The sequence below is a fragment of the Pezoporus occidentalis genome, unplaced genomic scaffold, assembly GCF_034315485.1.
Source record: "Pezoporus occidentalis ecotype Australia unplaced genomic scaffold, CSIRO_AGI_Poc_V1 ctg35, whole genome shotgun sequence".
Taxonomy (NCBI): domain Eukaryota; kingdom Metazoa; phylum Chordata; class Aves; order Psittaciformes; family Psittacidae; genus Pezoporus; species Pezoporus occidentalis.
The window spans coordinates 4,226,551-4,244,146 of record NW_026915483.1 but is presented as its reverse complement, the minus strand read 5'-3'; the positions used below and the strand labels follow the sequence as shown (position 1 = coordinate 4,244,146).

The 17,596-nt window shown below is 46.2% G+C and overlaps 1 protein-coding gene across 4 annotated transcripts in view; it reads left to right on the top strand.

The window, feature by feature from the left end:
• FRMD4B (FERM domain containing 4B) overlaps positions 1 to 17,596 on the top strand; it is a 139,482-nt gene that overhangs the window by 67,088 nt on the left and 54,798 nt on the right. For 3 of the 4 annotated variants that reach the window (XM_062630304.1, XM_062630305.1, XM_062630303.1), the window contains 3 exons: positions 10,827 to 10,892; positions 11,549 to 11,643; positions 13,726 to 13,818. In XM_062630304.1, coding sequence (XP_062486288.1) covers positions 10,827 to 10,892; positions 11,549 to 11,643; positions 13,726 to 13,818 — 254 coding nt within the window. Of the gene's footprint in view, positions 1 to 313; positions 336 to 10,826; positions 10,893 to 11,548; positions 11,644 to 13,725; positions 13,819 to 17,596 lie in introns of those variants that run through there. The other variant, XM_062630306.1, reaches the window with a different exon arrangement.

Below are 17,596 nucleotides of genomic sequence, written 5' to 3'. Positions count from 1 at the left end.
TTAATGATAAAGGGGTTAATATTACAAACAACAAGAAACCCCAAACCAATTGTAATGCTTTCCCAGCTCACCTCTGCTTTTAACAATCACATTTCAACCTCTTGTGTCCCCTGACTCACGCTGGAAAGGCTTTTGTTTCTGAATCTGTAATCAAAGTAACAATGCGAAGGTCACTTCCTTGAGATTATATAGCTACAGAAGAAGTCCGGAATCGTGTCTCCCTTCTTCCTTCAGTTTGAACGTACAGAAAACATGAAGGCTTAGCAGATGCGTGCTGTTGAGTACTTCTTGGGCTTCTCCAGTCCTTTTGCACCATCAGGGCTTGTGATTTGGAGGTAGGAGGCTATAATTTAACATCTCACGCTTAGCAGCAGCAGATAATGTTGTTCAGTGCTCTTACATTGTGTCCTGACTTAAACATCATGCAGAGCTTGGAGCTGTGAGTGCAGGAGAGCAGCATGGAGCGGTGAGTTTGCTTTGTGGGGTACTGTGGTAGTGCTGGCTGGAACCTTTTTACTTGCTCTTTTCTTTACCCTGAAAGCTCAGTCTGTAAAAATTTCTTTGCATCTTTTTGCACTCCATTGTGGAGATAAGGGGCTGTTTGTTTACTCCCAGCATTTCCAGCTGCTTTTTCCTGCTTTTCTTGGAAGTGCTGCCTTGGCTGCTTTAGGAAAGTGCTAATTCCAAGCTTGACTCTGGTAACTCTGCAGCTGGGGAGTGGGTCTGTAACATTTGGTCATAGCAAAACCAACATTTTGGGAGATTACCCGCATAGGCTGCTCTGAGATACGATTTAACCTGAACCAAGCACAGATTCATAAGTCCTGCGAAAAGGCAGCCAGTGCCTGGTACAGTAGCTCCTTTCAGCGTGTAACTATTAAAGGTCTCATCAGTAAGATCCCACCCCTCTTGCTTCAAAAAACACCCCTCATGAAGAGTTTGACACTGGGGATGCCGCACATGGAGCTCAGTAACGGCTGCAGAGAAAAAGCCTTTGATGCCAAGTGCTTGTTTTGCTTTAAACATGGTGTGGGGAGCAGTCCAAGTCTGTCAGACCCTGCGTGCCTGGCAGGGTGCTGGTGGTGGGATGCATGCTGTGCCTGCTGCAGCCAATACCCCTGCTTTGACTCCTCCCAGAGAGCCTTGGATTTCAGGCTTTCCTTGGTTTATTTCCTTGCTCTTTGCATGTATTTGAAGAGTTACAGGTTTAAAGGCAGTTCAGATAGACTTGTGATACAGCCTGCTTACCTAATGTCTGTTCAAGGCTGGCGTCTGCGTTTCCTGAGGGGCAGCTGCCAAGCATGAGAGTGGGTGGAAAAGTACAGAGAGAGGATGGAGGCAGGATGGGGGCTGAACTGGGTGCAAGGACCATGATGGGGCAGGAGGGGATAAGATTCAGGATGCCCTCAGTATGTGGTGCTGGCTGGAGAGGATGGCAGATATTTAATGGTCAAGGCTTGCTCTGTCTGTGTCTCATGTCTCAGTAGCTTTGCCTCAAAAACCCAAACCAGGTGTGAGCATAGGGGTGGTTGAGAAGTAAGAAGTGCATTTGGGGGGACAGAGGAGAAGCCATCAAAGCAAGGGGAAGAGCTTCAGGGCTGGGGAGAGGCAAAAAGGCACTGAGAACAGGGCTACAGGTCTCTGGGGATGGGAAGCTCTTTCCTAATGGGATTTTTTTGGTCTTCCGTAACTATTCCTATAACTGGGAAAGCTGAGTTTGTTTCAGGTGGGTCAGAGATGGCTTCTGGAGTGGGGTAAAACACAGGAGAAGTTACCAGAAGCTGTGCACAGAATATCTCCTGGGGCTTGTGTTGTAGAGACTGAAGTAAAGAAGCACGAGCTTAACTGATTTGCCTGCAACTCCTGGTCAAGGAGTGAAGGTCAGAACAAGTCACGGGAGGGCAGGTGTCTGGTCCTGCCCCAAGGTGGGCACTGCTCGTTCCAGGGTAGAGGATGCTGCTGCCTTGAAGCAGTGCCCTTTCCAGGGCCAGCTCCACATTTGCCCCATTGGATAGCATCAGGAAAGCAATCTGATCCCACAGGATCTTTTTTTTTCCGCTGAATTCCCAGGAGGTTACACTGGAACAAAGCATTATGATGGGCTTGTGTGCAGTAATAACCCGACTGCAGTGTCTCAGCACTGCTGGTGATAAGCATGTCTCTACCAGACACTAACTTATTAGCTGTGTTCTGCCAAGGAAAGCAGATGTTGGATGAAGTATTTCATTGACTTGATATTTGTGGCAGATCTGCACTGATTGTTTCCTATTAATTTTCCTGATATTTTAGGGTTAGCTGTATAGCTGCCTGTCCTTTTCTTGCTGATATTTTAAATACATTGCAAAGTGCTAGGAATGGTAACATCAGCACTCATGGAATGTCATGACCTGTACAAGAAACATCTCAGTTTTGAGTATGAGACAGCTTTAATGAAAGGAGAATATTGATGCAACAAGGGGGCTGCTCCTTCAAGAAGATGGCTAACCTCTCCCGCTGTGTCAGAGGGACTCGAAACACTGATAACGCTGTTGGCAACGTCCTGTGGCGTGTGGCAGTGTTAGGGAAGATGAAATGCTGTCTGATTGCTGCTTGTCAGCTGAAAAGTATGGGGAAAACTGAGCCAGTAAAGGCTCTTCTGCAGCAGTTTGCTCCTCTGCTTTGTGCCATGGGAAGCAATGCTGCCTGTGCACACGTAGCATCCTCATCCTCATGCTGCTGCTCAGGTCGTGGGTGAACAAGCCCTGCATGGGAGGGAGCAGCAGCAGAGGCAGCCACACTGCAGAATTTCCCTGTGGGGAGAAGAGGGGTAGGTTTTACACTGCACGCTGCTGCTAGAGACCAAGAAGCAGCAACTCTCCTGTTTATATTTTGCTCTTGGCAAAGGGCTTTATCTCCTGGCTGAGATACTGTCTTTATAATTTTGAGGAAGACTGAATTAATTTGTTGCCTGGATTTTCATTTGCTTTTGCCTTTTATTACAGTGTGCTCCTCGTTATTTTTGCACATTGCATTTGAGCATTTAGAGGGAGGAGGATGAGATTTAGAGCCCCACAACCCGCTCCAGTGAGGGAGATCTTTCCGATGGCCACAAGAGGCTGTGCCTGTTGTCCTGGACAATTCAGCAAGCCATCAATAAAGCAAGTGAAAGAGTCCTTTAGATTTGCATCCCCTGCACTGAGAAATAGTGGAATAAATGGGGAAAATGAGAATCTCATGGGAAGTGTGTTGGCACTGGGCCCTGAAAAGCCACAGTGCCTGCAGTGAGGGGGAGCACTTGGGCTGTTGCTTTGCCAGACTTTTACTGGCTCAGCTGGTGGGGCCTACATGAAAGTCAGTTGGTGCTCTGCAGGAGCCAGTTTTTCATTGTATCTTCAGTTTGTGTGGCTATTTTAGGAAGGTGCCATGCACCCCAGAGAGCCTCTCAGCCCCTTGTTCCAGGCACTGTTTTATCTCTAACTCTTTGCCAAACTTTAGCAAAGCCAACATTTCCATGGAAAGCATCAAAGGGGTATTCGTAGCAGCTTGCACTTAAGTGGTTTTTTCCCCACCTGTCTCATCTTAAAACACTGGTTTTGTGCATGTTGTATTCAGTCAGGCCTTCAGGTGTCCGTCCCTGCCTTGCTGGTCCTGAGACAAGAAGCACAGGGACACAGGTTAGGAATCACTTGTACAGTCCCTGCAAATGCTGTGGGTAAAGAGCCTGTGAGTTTCAGGATGGGAGTGTGCAGAGCCAGGGTGGGCTCTGCAGCCCCTGAGGAAGACAAAGTGGTACTTGGAAGTCACCCTTGTGAGGCGAGATGTGTCCTACAAGGCATCTTACCAAAGGGTGAAAGGTGTAGCCAGCCACTTCAGTGCATCACTGGCTATTTAACGTTACACAGATACTAGCTTCTGTTAAGTTTAATAGCAAGATAATAAATGATTTAAGGCAAAATCCTGGCCCTATTAAAGTTAATGGCAAAATTCATTGACTATGTTGAAGCCAAGACTTCAGCCGAAGGTTTCTTTGTCTTGCACGCAGGCTCACAAGAAGTGTGCATCAACATGTTTTTGGAGACCTATGTGGATCAATTACAAAGTTTCCGTAGAAATGCTGGTGTAAAACCAAACTCCTGTTTGTTATTTTCCTGCTTCAAGCTTTTTCTTCCTTAAAGCTTTGAGCAGCTCAGAGTGCTGGCACATGATGAAGCTTTGCTCTCCCAACAGACACACCAGGAAACTCTGAGGTCATTTAAACCTTTATAACTTTTTCCCTCTTCCCCTCAGCTGCATGCAGGCCCCTTCCTTCCAGAAGGACAGGCAAAAGCTTTTATTTCCCTGACATGCGCCTGGTTAGGGCAGCTCCATATTACAATACATTCTTGCATCTTATTTTGTACTTTTGTGAGGCTGTGCACGTTTACAGGCCAGACGTAGGCTGCCTCCTTGTATCAGTCAGTGAAGCAGTGATGATCTAAGGCAGCTGAATATCTGATCCTAAATGCCTTCAGGACCAAAGGAAAAATAACCTGAGCCCTGATTAAAATTTGAGGTCAGCATAGGGGCTTCAATATTAAGCTTTGAAATCACTCACAGGCTTCCAAGTTACAGAAGAGAGGTTTAGGGAAGAAAAAAAAACCCAAACCCTTACAGGAAATTATTGGTGACGCTTTATAGCTGGTTAACTGCAGCTCAGGTGGGGATTTGAGATGAAACTCTTTTAGGTACAAGGCTGTTTCTCTGGGCTCATACACCCGCAAAGCACTGCTGCTGCCTTGGAGTCACCAGTCAAAAGCAGGATAGCAGGATTTTGGGAACCCCTCATCCCACACGCTTTGTGAGGATGAGTTGGTGTGGCAAAGGAACAGCGCTTTCTCACAGACCCTGTGCCTCTTGTGAGTGAGAATACTGCTCTTTTTGGTTACCTGTATGATTTTCTTCAGCACTCTGACTGCTTGAGCCACTGTGGAGCGATGTGCCTGTTTCAGGAATAAATGAGGCAGCTCTCACAATCCCTGTGCTAATGGTGCACTGCAGTCCAATTTCTCACTTTTAGAACTGCAGGTTTCAGGCTTTGTGTGCTGGCCATTTATTTAGTGAAAATGGTTCTTCTTCCTCTCTCACCACTGGATGCACCAATGCAAGTTTCTTCTTTCCTGCCTGTAAAATATCTTTGGAGCTTACTCACCTGCCAGAGAAGTTTAGTTTCATGTGGATACCCTGCAAGGGGCTTACTGAAATAACGTGCATGGTTCTGTGCATCTGGACCACATCCCCGGTGTCATGCTTGGTGTTGTCCAGACAGAGCCCCTGCGGGTGCTCACTAACACTCATGCCTGAACAAAGGGTTTATCTTAAGAGGAAGGAAAGAGGAGACTTGGGGGAGGAGGTTTGCTGCTTCCAAAAGATTTCTTGTGGAGTTTTGGAGTATTAAAGATGTGAAGCCTTGCTGGATGGGGGGTGGTTTTAAAGCTTCCAGCACTGCGTATTTATGTGGGTGAAGGACCTGGTACAGCATCCTCTGGGCAGGAAGGATGTGCATGTGGGATGCTGATCTCCAAATCATGTCATGTCCCAAATGGAAGCAGCTGGGGTGCCTGTGCAGACCTCTGAGCACTTCCATGGTAGAAACAGCTCCCAGTTTTGTCTCAAGTACTGCAGCTTATGTACAATTCTCTCTTCTTCGGCCACAGTGTTGTTAGGGTTTGGGGTTGTTTTGGCTTTCACCAGTTGTGAAGAGTCCAGACCTTTTTAAAATAGAAAAAGGCTTAAAAATAGAAGTTAGTGACAGATAAAGCCAGGAATGCCAAGTGACTTACCCAGTTCTAGGAGGTGAAATCTGGTTTCAAGGGACTGCATCATATTCAGGTTTGCTCTGATCCGAGCCCTTCATGATTTCCCATTCTGAAGCTACGCATCAGGAGATATGTTATTCTGACAGCTTCTGGGTTTTGGCTGAAGTTTTTTTGAGGGTTCCTGTTTACACCCTGATTACTTTTTTCTTTCTCTGTTTTGTTCCCTAACTGGATAACACACATGGATGTCTAAATATACAGCACGTAACAACCAGCTCCGAACAGGGAGGATGTTTCTGCTCAAGAGCAATAGTGTAAATATCCTGCATATGGTTTTTTTCCCCAAATAAACATTCAGGCTCAGGATATCACAGGGAATCAGTTTAAGTAGCCAAGAAGTAGGTTTGTTTTTTTTTTCTCTCTGCCTTGTTTTTCTCTTTTTAAAGTACTGATGTTTTGGAAAATTTGCCTCAGTGCTTTTAGGTGGAGAATTTGTCTTCTTTTTTGTGTCTGAAGCAAGATGGAGGAAAAATGTGCTTTTCCAGCTATATGAAACCTTTCTGAACATGTTAACCTGCTCTATAGAACCACATCATCACCCTGTGCTTTAATTTCCACACATGAATATTCTGGGAATTGTGTTTCTTCTCCTTGATCTGCCTTTTTTCTCTGAAGATCTGGATAAGTCAGGTTCTTGCTAAAAGCAAGCTATGAGGGTTGCAGTATTTTAATATCACTGCACTTCTGCATCAGACAGTGCCTGTCTCCTTTTTATTCCTCTCCATTTTCAAGCTTTTATTGCTTATTGTATGCAGAACATAAAAGTGACTTTGGGAAACAATAAGCATCCCAGTATCTCAGTATGGTTTTGCTAAAAATGGGGCCATGAGTTGCATCGCTCTGCTAATTTCCTGTTGGGAATGAGATACAGGAATAGTTCATGAATTTTATGATGCTACTTCTTTTACTGGATAATAGCTTTAAATATTAGCAGGCTTTTAAAAATAACTGCTCAAAGGACCAACTTGGGGGCATGTTGCAAAAATATAACAAAATTGTTCATTTGTGCAGACAATGCAAAATCAATGAGAATAAGCTGGAAAACACAGATGTGTTGTATATATATCTCAAGACTGCTCACGCCACCTCTTAACTGAGCCAGGCAGCTGTGCTCATCTTGTGATGGATTGGTCCAAGTACATAGAAAATCAATTATATTGTTCAGATTAGCAAGGCGTACTGAATTAAAGATGAAAGAAAATGTATCTGCAAGGGGCCCACAGGGTGTTGGTGTTTGGGAAGCCCAACAGCCTGAGAGCTGGGGAGCCAAGTACAAATCCCTTTCCCAAGCCCAAGAAAACAGGCTCGTGAGCGGATGTGCTGTGGGGAAATAAATCACACTGGTGTCAAGTCCTTTGATGGTTTGGCTCCAGGAACTCAGTGTCTCTGGTCTCTGGGCTGGAGGCACTCTTCCATCCCAAAATCCTTTATGCATCCAGTGATACGCATCCCTGTCCATGGCAGGGGATTGGAACTAGATGATATTAAGGTCCTTTCAAACCCTGACTATTCTGTGATTCTGTGCCATGGTGGTGAAGTCCTCTGTATGAACCTCTCCGGCTTTTCTTCAAGCAAGAGGAGAGGACCAGACCATTGATAGCTATGCTGGAGCATGTGGCAGTGCTGCACCGTAGACATGTCATACCTCTTCATCGCTGCACTGCGACAATATGGGGCTAGTGGAAGGTGATTGATGCTCCAAAGCTTGTGAGGTGGTCTTGTAGCTGCAATAGCCTCTGAAGCTTTCGATTCTGCCCCCTGTGCAAGTGAGGCTTGCAAAATGTGAGTTCTGTCTTGTATGTAGGAGCCCTGCCTGCCCAGCGGGGCAGCTCCATGTGAGGAGAGTTGCCTCCTGGAGATGAACTCTCTGGTGGGCGGCATTCCTGATGCAGGTTGGGCTTGTGTTGCTCTGTGATAGTAACTGGGAGTGATTTACTTGGGTGTTTGTAAGTACAGAGTAAGCCAAGTGAAGTGCTCTCTGCCCCATCAGGAATGGGGTGGGGATACTTGGAGTGAGCTCTTGCACAGCTGCAGGATCCAGGGTGCTGGTTCCTGAAGCCTCAGGTCTGCAAGAGGACTGCTCTACTTAGCACCAGGTTGTTTAGGGTTTGGAGCCTGCAGATGCAAATCTGGTTGTCACCCTGGAAGATTTGTGTTCCCTGACCGTGCTGTGGTGCTACACAGTGAGTATCCTTCTCCCAGGTGGAGAAGGCACTTAGGAAGCATTTAGCTCTCAGGGATGTGTACATGGGCTGGGGGATAGAGGGGTGCAAATGAGAATGACTCCAAAGCCTGTCTTCCTTGAGCTACAGCCCTGGATGTTGCTGTTATGTCCCACCATGTGCAGAGCATTCCTGGGGTGACACAAGCCCATGGCCGGATAGAGCTCTGGGGATACTGGGAGCTGACAGATTTGTCACAGGAATGGCATTTCATGGTGCTTTGTCACCCAGCACCCTGGCATCTTCTGCAACTTCTCGATTGAGCTTTCCAGTACTCCAGGAGGCAGCTGTATGACTTGTGATGAGATGCCAGGAGATGCAGGTACTAAATGTTATCTGTATCTATATCTGTAAATAAGGATTAAAAGCTGTGTCGTTATGTTTTCTCATCAATAAAATTAGGGATAATTATATCTTGCCTATCTTCAGAGGTGTCATGAGATTTAATTACTTTTAAGGTGCTCTACAATTACCTTGGACAGCTGAATGGAAGCACAGATTATGGTTGGTACTTCTTTTATGTTTTAATCTTCCCAGCCAACCTTCCTTTCTGCTCAGCACAAGTCTTTGTGGATGTGTTTGCTATAATAGAAACCTTTTATATTTAACAACAGACAACTGGGGCAATTAAAACAGTCAGAAGTGATTAATGTGATTTTGCTGGGTGAAAGCTAAAGCAGCTAGCAATTAAATAATGGCAACCCCTGTGCTATCTCAGAGCAACAGATGGGGAATGATTTAAAGACACTATTGGATCAGACACATTGCACCGGGGGCAGGTTGGTACCAGTATGTCAGAGCCAGAAATATGCACTGCCTTGAAGGGTGCACTGATGAAATGATTAATAGATGGTAACATGTGACTTGGTTATGAATGTGCGATGGCTCTCGGGGACAAATGGACCTATGATGGGATTGTAATGGATTTAAGGGCTCTAGGCAGCGTGTTCTATGAGAAGATAAATCACAGGGAGCACACTGGAAGCCAGGATTCTGATGGCACAGCTTTGCTTCAGAAATCCTAAGGATAAAGCGCTGGAAATACTACCTTGCTGGGAGCACAGGGCATGGGGCTGGTGCATGTCTAGGATGATGCACCTGCAGCATTCAGCACCAAGGAGCGCACCCATGGCTTGCACAGAGGATGTTACTGTCATTGCTGTGACGGTGCATCCTTTGCTGTGCACCCCTGCCTGCAGGACAGGTTGCTCTTCATCTGGCACTTCTGTACACATTCATGTTCATAGAAATTAAAAGGAAGGGATTTCTTCCAGCTAGACTCACTCTGTGAACAGTCCTTTCACCAACAACTACTGCTGTTTGGGTGAGTGATGTGATGATACATGTTTAGTAGTGCTGTTAGTTGCCAGTGCCACAGATGCTGTAGCCCTGTTTTCTGAGACACTAGGCAGAGTTGTTCCCGCAGTTGCTCATCTCTGATCTGTTTGCAGAGCTCCTCAGGATGGGACTCCCTCTTGGCTTTTGGTTGAAATGAATTCAATTAGTTGAAACAATGAAGCTTTGTTAATTTCCTTCTTACGGCTGAGTGCTGACAGAAGAGGCTGTGTCTGGGCAGCCCTCTCTGTGTGAACAGCCATGTGTTGAAATGGGGACAGCACTGGGGTTGGTGAGAGGTCTCCTTTCAGTTGTACTGCAATCTTATACAAATTGTACTTACTTTAAAGCCTCTATAACGTTTAGGCTGGGAGTGCTCGTGGCAATAGAGCTCAGCCCTATCTTTGTCCCCATCCCTGCGGAGCCAAAGGGATGTGAAAGGACAAACCACTGTGTTGCTGTTTAATCCCTGTGGGACCCCCTATCTAAGCAAACCACCCTCAGCCTCTGCTCACAACTGAGGATTTATAGTCAGTGGGAAGCTTGTACTATCAGGAAATAAGTTGCTCTGAGGCTGGGAGAATAAATATAAAAGCCAGGTTTCCTTCCCCAGCTCCTGCCTGGAGAGTGTTGCAAAGCCAGTCCTTGAGGAAGCTGCTGAGAGGCCCAGAATTAGAACAGATTTTAAATAATATAAAAGCTTTCATGGAAATGTATTAGATTTCAAAAGGCAAGTACTAAAAGGGTATAATGTGCATTTTTAATGTGCTGTTTCTCAATTGCTCACTTTTTAAAGAGGAAGACACTTTGTTTGCAAGAGATAAATGTGGCATGAGATAGGTGGTCCAGATATAACATCACACGTTGCAAAGCTTAATCATTCAGTTCAAGCACCTATATAAGAATCCTATAGAGGCAATGGCTTCTAATAGTTGCAACAAGCTATCCAAGGAAAAACATTAATGTGCTGGCAGGCACTCCATCTAGAGTGGAGACCAGGTCCTTTGTTAATGGACCAAATCTAGGCTGACCCATCACAGGGAGGGTTGGATAGATGAAGGTTTCATGGGTTCCTGGTCATGTCTGCTCCTCACTGGAGCAAAAGGCCATTGCTGCTGCCTGTGGCTATGGTATTAGCCAGGCTAGTCTATCCTCAAGTTAAATTCTTACAGCATTAATGTTGGTTTTGTCTGATCCTGAATGCTGGTAAGCACCCTTAGTTCCAGCTTGAAGCTGATGGAAGCTGAGTGCTGAGGTAGCTCCCCAGAGTGAGTCCTTGGAGAAGGATGCTCAGGTACAGAGTCGATTCACTTACTGGTACAGATTAGACACTTGCTACATGTTGTCCTCGCCCTTGAGCCTCGTATGGTCCAGTGCACACCAGGAAAGCTGTGTATCCCACTCTTCCTCATGGGCTGTGTTGCTGTCTTTGCAGATGACAGAGGGCCGGTACTGCCAGGTGCATCTCCTCGATGACAGGAACTTGGAGCTGCTGGTCCAGGTACAGACCTCTCTCTTTAGGGCACTGGTAGCACAGTGCCAAATTTCTCTGCTTGTTTTCTTTAGCAGTGCTACCGGGGGTTCATGTGAAAGTGGTGCTTGAAGTATCTTACTAGAGCAACTCATAGAAATGGAATAAACAGGTCGGCTTTCAGATGCCATCAGTTCTGCAATCAGTTTTCCACCTGCTTTCGACAAAAATTCATAAAGTCTATTAAAAATACCCCCTGTGGTAGTGGTGGTTTGGTAATTGAGAAGATAAGTCTGGTTTCTGAGGGATGTGTTTATTCCCTTAACAGAACCCAAGGCACAAGATCCTGTAGTACATGATATTCTCTTAATTGACAAATCCCCCCTGCTGTAAGTGCAGGGAAGCCTGAGCTGCTGTCTTTCTCCCTCAGAAAAGAGCAAAGCAGCGGTCAGTCCATGCACTTCAGCTTGATGTCATGGGTTAAGTACGTAATTGCTTCTCTGTGCTCCATTGAGACACTGAATCCAGCTGCCCTGAATCTGATGGAGCCACTTCTGTATTGAGTTACACAACAGGGTTTTAAGTTGTCCATGGGTACTTAAATGTCAGTATTTTCAGAGAAAACTTTTATTACACACAAAAAGCCTGGACTGAAATGAATTAAATCATTTTTATTCTTCCAATAGCCCAAACTTTTGGCTCAGGAGTTACTGGATCTGGTGGCCTCACACTTCAACCTGAAAGAAAAGGAGTATTTTGGCATAACATTTATAGATGATACGTAAGTATGTTAGTTATAAGTAAGCATGTTAGTAAGTAATATTCGGAAAAGGGGAGGCACAAAGCAGAAAATATTTGGAAAATATCTTCTGGGCACAAACCAGAGGATACTTGGAAATACTTTCCTGATGACAAACACTTCTCATGTTCGTCTCATAAGGTGAAAAAAATAGGTTCAGCAATAATTTCCCATGTGAACACCCTCCGCTTCCCTGCTCTGCACTTTCAGTAACAACAAAAAAGGTTTGCATTTATTTTCAAACTGAATTGCTCCTATTGCTTTGCACTTCAATCTCAAATATGTTAAATCTTTTAAACCTGAATTTCCCTAGCAGCAGTGAAATATGAGGTTAGTCCTTCCCATAAGCAACTTCCCTCTAGCTTCCCTATTACTTTTAGGTATCCGAGCTATTCTGCAGACAACCAAAGAGCTGCCAAACCAGAACGTGCTCGACGTGCACAATGCTCCCTTCCCAGCAGCTGGACTATTGCAGGCTCATGGTGGTGTTGGGTGCAGTTTGTCATCACCACCGATGGGAATGGGGCAGCTCCAGCAGCTGCTGCCCATCCCCTGCCACCCAGAGCTGCTGCCGGGCTGGGTGAGACGCTGTAGAGCAGTGCGGGAGATCTGCTTCCATGGTGTTAACTCAGTTAGCTAGATTAACTGAAGCCTCAGCTGGTGTTGAGGCTCATTTGTTGGCATGGCAGTGAAATGCTTCCCCATGTCTGCTGAGTGCAGAGTTTGCTCCCCAGGGCCAGCATCTCCAGAAGAGTTACTTTCAGCTCCCCCCAAAAAGCTGGAGCAGAGCTGCTTACAGCAGCGGGGAAACGGAGCTAAATAAGCCTCTTCATGTCTAATGGGAGTATTAGTCCCTGCTGCTCTCCAGTGCTGCTTTTTATAGTGTCCTGGATGGAACCCTCTGCCTACAAACCGTGTTGGAGCAATGTCTGGGGCTGCCCTGACAAGGCTGTTCCCATCTACAAGTGCAGGATGGGCTCTGGGGAAAGGGCTGGTGTTGCGGTGCTAGTATGAGCTGCTCACTCTGGGTCCCTGACCGCAGGCAGCAGTGTGTTATTTTTACCAGCCACTCTCTTCTTGGGCTCTCCAAGAATGTTTTTGCCACATCCTTGTCCTTTCAGCTGTTGGAAAACACTTCCTTCCAGCTCCTCTATGAATCCCTTGAGCATGCTGTTTGCATTTGGCTTATTTTGTACCCCCAGAAGAGCTGCTGTGAAATTCTTCAGGTTTTTGGTTGCTGGCGCTCCTTCACCGTGAGCTTTAAAGTGCTGCTGGCTTCCACAGAAGCGCCAGTGGAACTCCAGAGGCTGCCGTGGGTGTACAGCACTAGGCTGGGTGCTTGGAGGGAGCGTGTGGCCTCTGGAGGGCACCCATACCCCAGCCTTCTGGGCATCCACCAGCTTCTGCAGCGCCCCCTTGGCTCCAGGGTCCTCAGGGAGGTTGTTGGGGTTTGGGGTTTTTTTTTTGCTTTCTTTCTGGCTTCCCTCCCATTTCAATCAGAGAAGCTGCTGCAGAGAGAGCAGTGTTTTAACATTAACACCTACCCCATTTAATGAGTGTGCCTGCAGTAAACCCCTCTGCCCTGAACTGGAGTTTCCTGTCACACTGGGACTGGGGATGGTGCAGAACAGGAGGGATAGGTGGGATATGGCTGCAGAGCTGTGCAGTCCCCATGCAGAGGAAGAGCTCAGACCCATTTCTACTGCAGGCAAACATCCAGCCTCTGCTGCACATCAGATCCCCCCCACTAGCCATGAGAAGTCAACGGAAGCATCCCCATCGATACCAAAGGAGGGTAATTCAATAAGATCTGGCTTTCCTGGGTGCTAAGCTTTTGTGCTGCAGCTGAAAATATGACTGCAGAGAGCATTCTCTTAACATCCAAAAGTGACCTAACATCAAAATCTGAATGTTACAAGAAAAGGAAATAATTTGAGGAGATGTTTGCCTGCCTTAGAACTGAATCTCATGTTTTTAGAGTAGAGCAAACATGAGCACTGAAAACACCCCATTTCTGTATTTCCCATCCCGGTTTTTAACCACCTCCCCAACCTGTTTCTGCAGAGGTCAGAGTGTCTGGATGCAGATGGATCAGAGAGTCCTGGACCATGACTTGCCCAAGAGACCAGGCCCAGCAATTTTGTACTTTGCTGTTAGGTGAGTAATTGTTTCCACAAAGAAAACACTATCACTTGGGTTTATTTATCCTTGGGGGGGGGGGGGAAGTTGTTTAAAAGAACTGAGTACAGGTTTGATAAAGGAAATAAATGTCAAAGCGGTATATTAGTTTTAGGTGGAGTTTAAGTCCCGGGTAAGCACTGCTCTCTTTTGTATGTAACTATGACATAAAGTACTTTGGAACCTGCTACTTTTTAAACTATTATCAGGGCACTGTTCCTTTTTTTGTGTGTTTAAAACCCCATATTTTAAATATCTTCTTTGCCTGACTTTAGTAGTGCTAAATTTTACTAGTTTTAAACAATTGTACTACTTTTCATCCTTGTTTACTCAAGGTTCGCCTGTACTTGAAAGGGATTGCCAATGGCTTCTTTGCTCACACAGTTTAAGCCAGTCCCCAGGAGGGAACAGAATCCCTGGCAAAGTGATGATTTTGGCCAATGTAATTGCATTACTTTAGGGCTTTTGCTGGCAATGCTCTGCTGGTTAAGGGCCTGAAAAAAACATGTCCTGTGAGAGCACTGTGCTGGCAAAAAAAGACCAAGCATCATATTCTTAATATTGTTGGAGTTTGTTTTCCTTACAGTCTATGAGGAAAAGAGAGCAGACTGACCTCATTTGCTTTTCATATGTCAGTAAATTTGTGCCTTGTGTGCTTAATTATTTGAAGCACTTCCAAGGCAGAAGTAGCTGAGTACTTAGGTTGGTTGGCACCATTGCCTCGCCATGTCCTCACACCCCCTTTATCATTTAGGTCATTTAGGAACAGCCCAAGCAAACTGCACTTTGTTTTGGTTGAATATGTGCTTATTGGTGATGGGGTTCAGAGCTTCTCTTCCCTGCTTTTAAGAGGAAAAAAAATCCTGTTTTAAAAAGGATGATGGGCTCTTCAGTATATTCACTGTATTCGATGTGGGTGTAGGAGTGAATATATTGGAGGCAAACATATGACTTGAGTATTTCTTTGGCTGGGATTAATGAGTGATGTTCATTTTGGCCCTCCCTGTTGCATGATGGTCCTGTACAAGACAGGCTGTGCAGAGACCTGGGCAAGAGTTGACGTGTGAGAAGTGAGCTTGGAAAGATCAAGTTTTAGAAGCTAATTTTTTTTTTTAAGCCTGACTACCCTGGGGTTATGAGATCTAGACCAAGCGAGTAGGAGCCAATGAGGTGGGCATTGAGCGAGAAGCAGGGCAGGAGGAGGAGGATGCAGAGATAATTAGCAATATGGAAGCTGTCTGATCTGTAGGAAATAGATATTCCAGCAGAAAAGCCACTTCATAAACCTGCAGCTCCACTTTGTTAGAACTTTCTGGGTAAGTAAGTGACTCCAGGCCTTTGCCGCATGGCGTGTGCTTTGGGTGGTTAGCTCAGACACTTATCTCATGTAAACACATTTGCCTTGTCATAGCCTTTTCTATAAACTCCCATGGGAACAGCTGAATTACACATTTGTGGGCACCCATGGCTTGAACAGGAAAGCATAGCTGGGTGTGGAGCAAGTGGCACAGAGGGAATGGGCAGAGCCCCAGCACTTGGCTCGTGTGCCCCTGGGCTGGATGGTCTCCAGATGTGGATGATGTGACAGTGGTGGATGCTGCTGCAGGAGCAGGGCATCCCTCAGGCTGGATGAGCCCTCTGCCTGTTTGAAATAGGCTCAGCCACAAGCAGAATGAATGCTGCTTTCAGTGTCACTTTGTTTGAGATGCAGGTGTAATGAGGTAGAGTGCTGTGCTGCTCTTCTCATACAAGTGGCAAATGTGCCACTGCACCAGTTCTCAGTGTCTTTCAGCACCACACTGGACAGTTTCCAGTATCAATACTGAAGGGGGGGGGGGGGGGGGGGGAGATCCACCAGATTTTGCTGTTCAGTAATGAAACACATGATCAAATCCTTTCAGATGTGAATTCTTTTTCTTCATCTGGCATAAACTCAGTCCAGTCACGTAAGCTTTCATATGCCACACACAGCTGGTGAAGGGCTCTAATGCAGATTTAGGACTCATAAAAGTGTCATTTTTGTTTCAAGGATGCTGACAGCATTGGAAATAAAAGCAGAACATGCATTTTATGGTGTTCCCAACATGCCTGTCATACCCTGAATATCTCTGTGGTCCAGTGTTCCCTGTCTGTACTGTGGTGATAAGAGCATGCAGCTTGTACCAGGAAAGAAAAGGAGCCCATGGACCTGGCTGGGGCAGGGGACAGCTGAAATCCACAGATCCTATGGTCTGTTCTGTACCACTGGTGACTGGGAGCTACTGCTCTTGAGAGCCAGATATACCATCCTGCTTCTGAGGATGACAGCCATGCCTGACTCTTAGTTAAGAGAAACTACAAATGCAAATGAGGCCATTAGTTGAGGAAAATTACAGTTTTGGTGCAGTGGAGGGAGGTCCGTGCTGTGAAGGGCTGGGCTGGCAGCAGCATGGGAAAGGAGAGAGTGAGGCTCCTGCCCTCTGATGCTCTGCATTTCTGGAGAGAAACACTCGAGTGTGTTTGAAGTGAAGTTCAGTAAAGCTGAAAATACATCAAGTGGGATTAAGAGAAGGTGGAAATAGCTGTGGCTCCTACAGCTCCTGGTGAATGGTGAATCATGGAAATGTAAAGTAGTCTTTCCAATGTCTGCAGCAGGCTCCTGGGCTTGGGTCTGCCCCTCGGACAGGCTGCATGCCTGTGAAATGTGTGAATTATTTCCTTATCCTGCAGAGGCATCCTGGGGAGTGCTTTAAAATTAATTTGATGGAACATGCCATAGGAATGTGAAGTATTAAAATGATTACTGTTTAAGGTATTGCTTGTCTTAAGTCACAGCATAAATACTGCATGTGCTCTAACAAGGGCAGTAGGTGATAGCTTTACTGCTTCCTTGCATGTGCTCCATGCTGCTGCTGTGGACCTCTTCCACCTCTTGCTGTGGATGTCTTGCAAATCATTTACATCAAGAGTGGCTGGAGCCTGAGGCTGTGAGGAGCCTTGGGAGCACTGTGGGGCTGTGGGAGGGATTGGCCTGGTTCTGATAAACATAGTGGGCTGTGTGCCCTGTGCTCGCCATCCAACCCTGCCACTATCAAAGGCAAGACACTGAGAAGCCCTGGTGTAGTCTGTGGTGGTGGCCCAAGTCCTTGCTTGACTGAATTTGACTGGAAAAAGTCTACCTTCTGTCTAGCATTGGTTGGGAGAGTCTGGACCCAACACATTCATCCTCCTTAAGGAGCTGCAGAACAGGTATCCTGCTTGCAGATCCAGCTAAAGGAGGAGTGACAGGACCACATTCGCACAAATTTGTCTCTTAAAATTGACTTGGCAGTTCCACACTCCCCAAATTATAGGTGTGTTTTCTCTGCATGATTTGATGCATCCCAGCACTGTTTGGGTTGATGCCCCAGGTGAGTCAGAGAAGTGTACAGACAGGTTGTGTCTGATTTTTGGAGAGTGCCAGTGGCATCCATGATGTTTGGTGTACTATAACAAACTAGGATCCATCTGCCAACCTTGGCTGGGCCAGAATGACCAGTAATGGGATTGCTTTGGTTCCTGTGTGCATCTGATGCAGCCATGGCCCTGGGAAGAAGCCAAGGTTGGGCTGGGGAGGAAGGCAGTGAGAGCCGGGCAGGATAGTGCCTTGTGACGCTGAGCCCATTGCAGCCCTTCCATGTAAACCGCTGGTTTTGAGGCTCACATTGTCATTAGGATGGATGTGCCCAGTAGGATGGAGTTGATCCCAAAGCATTCCTTGTCATTTTTATCTTGTTCC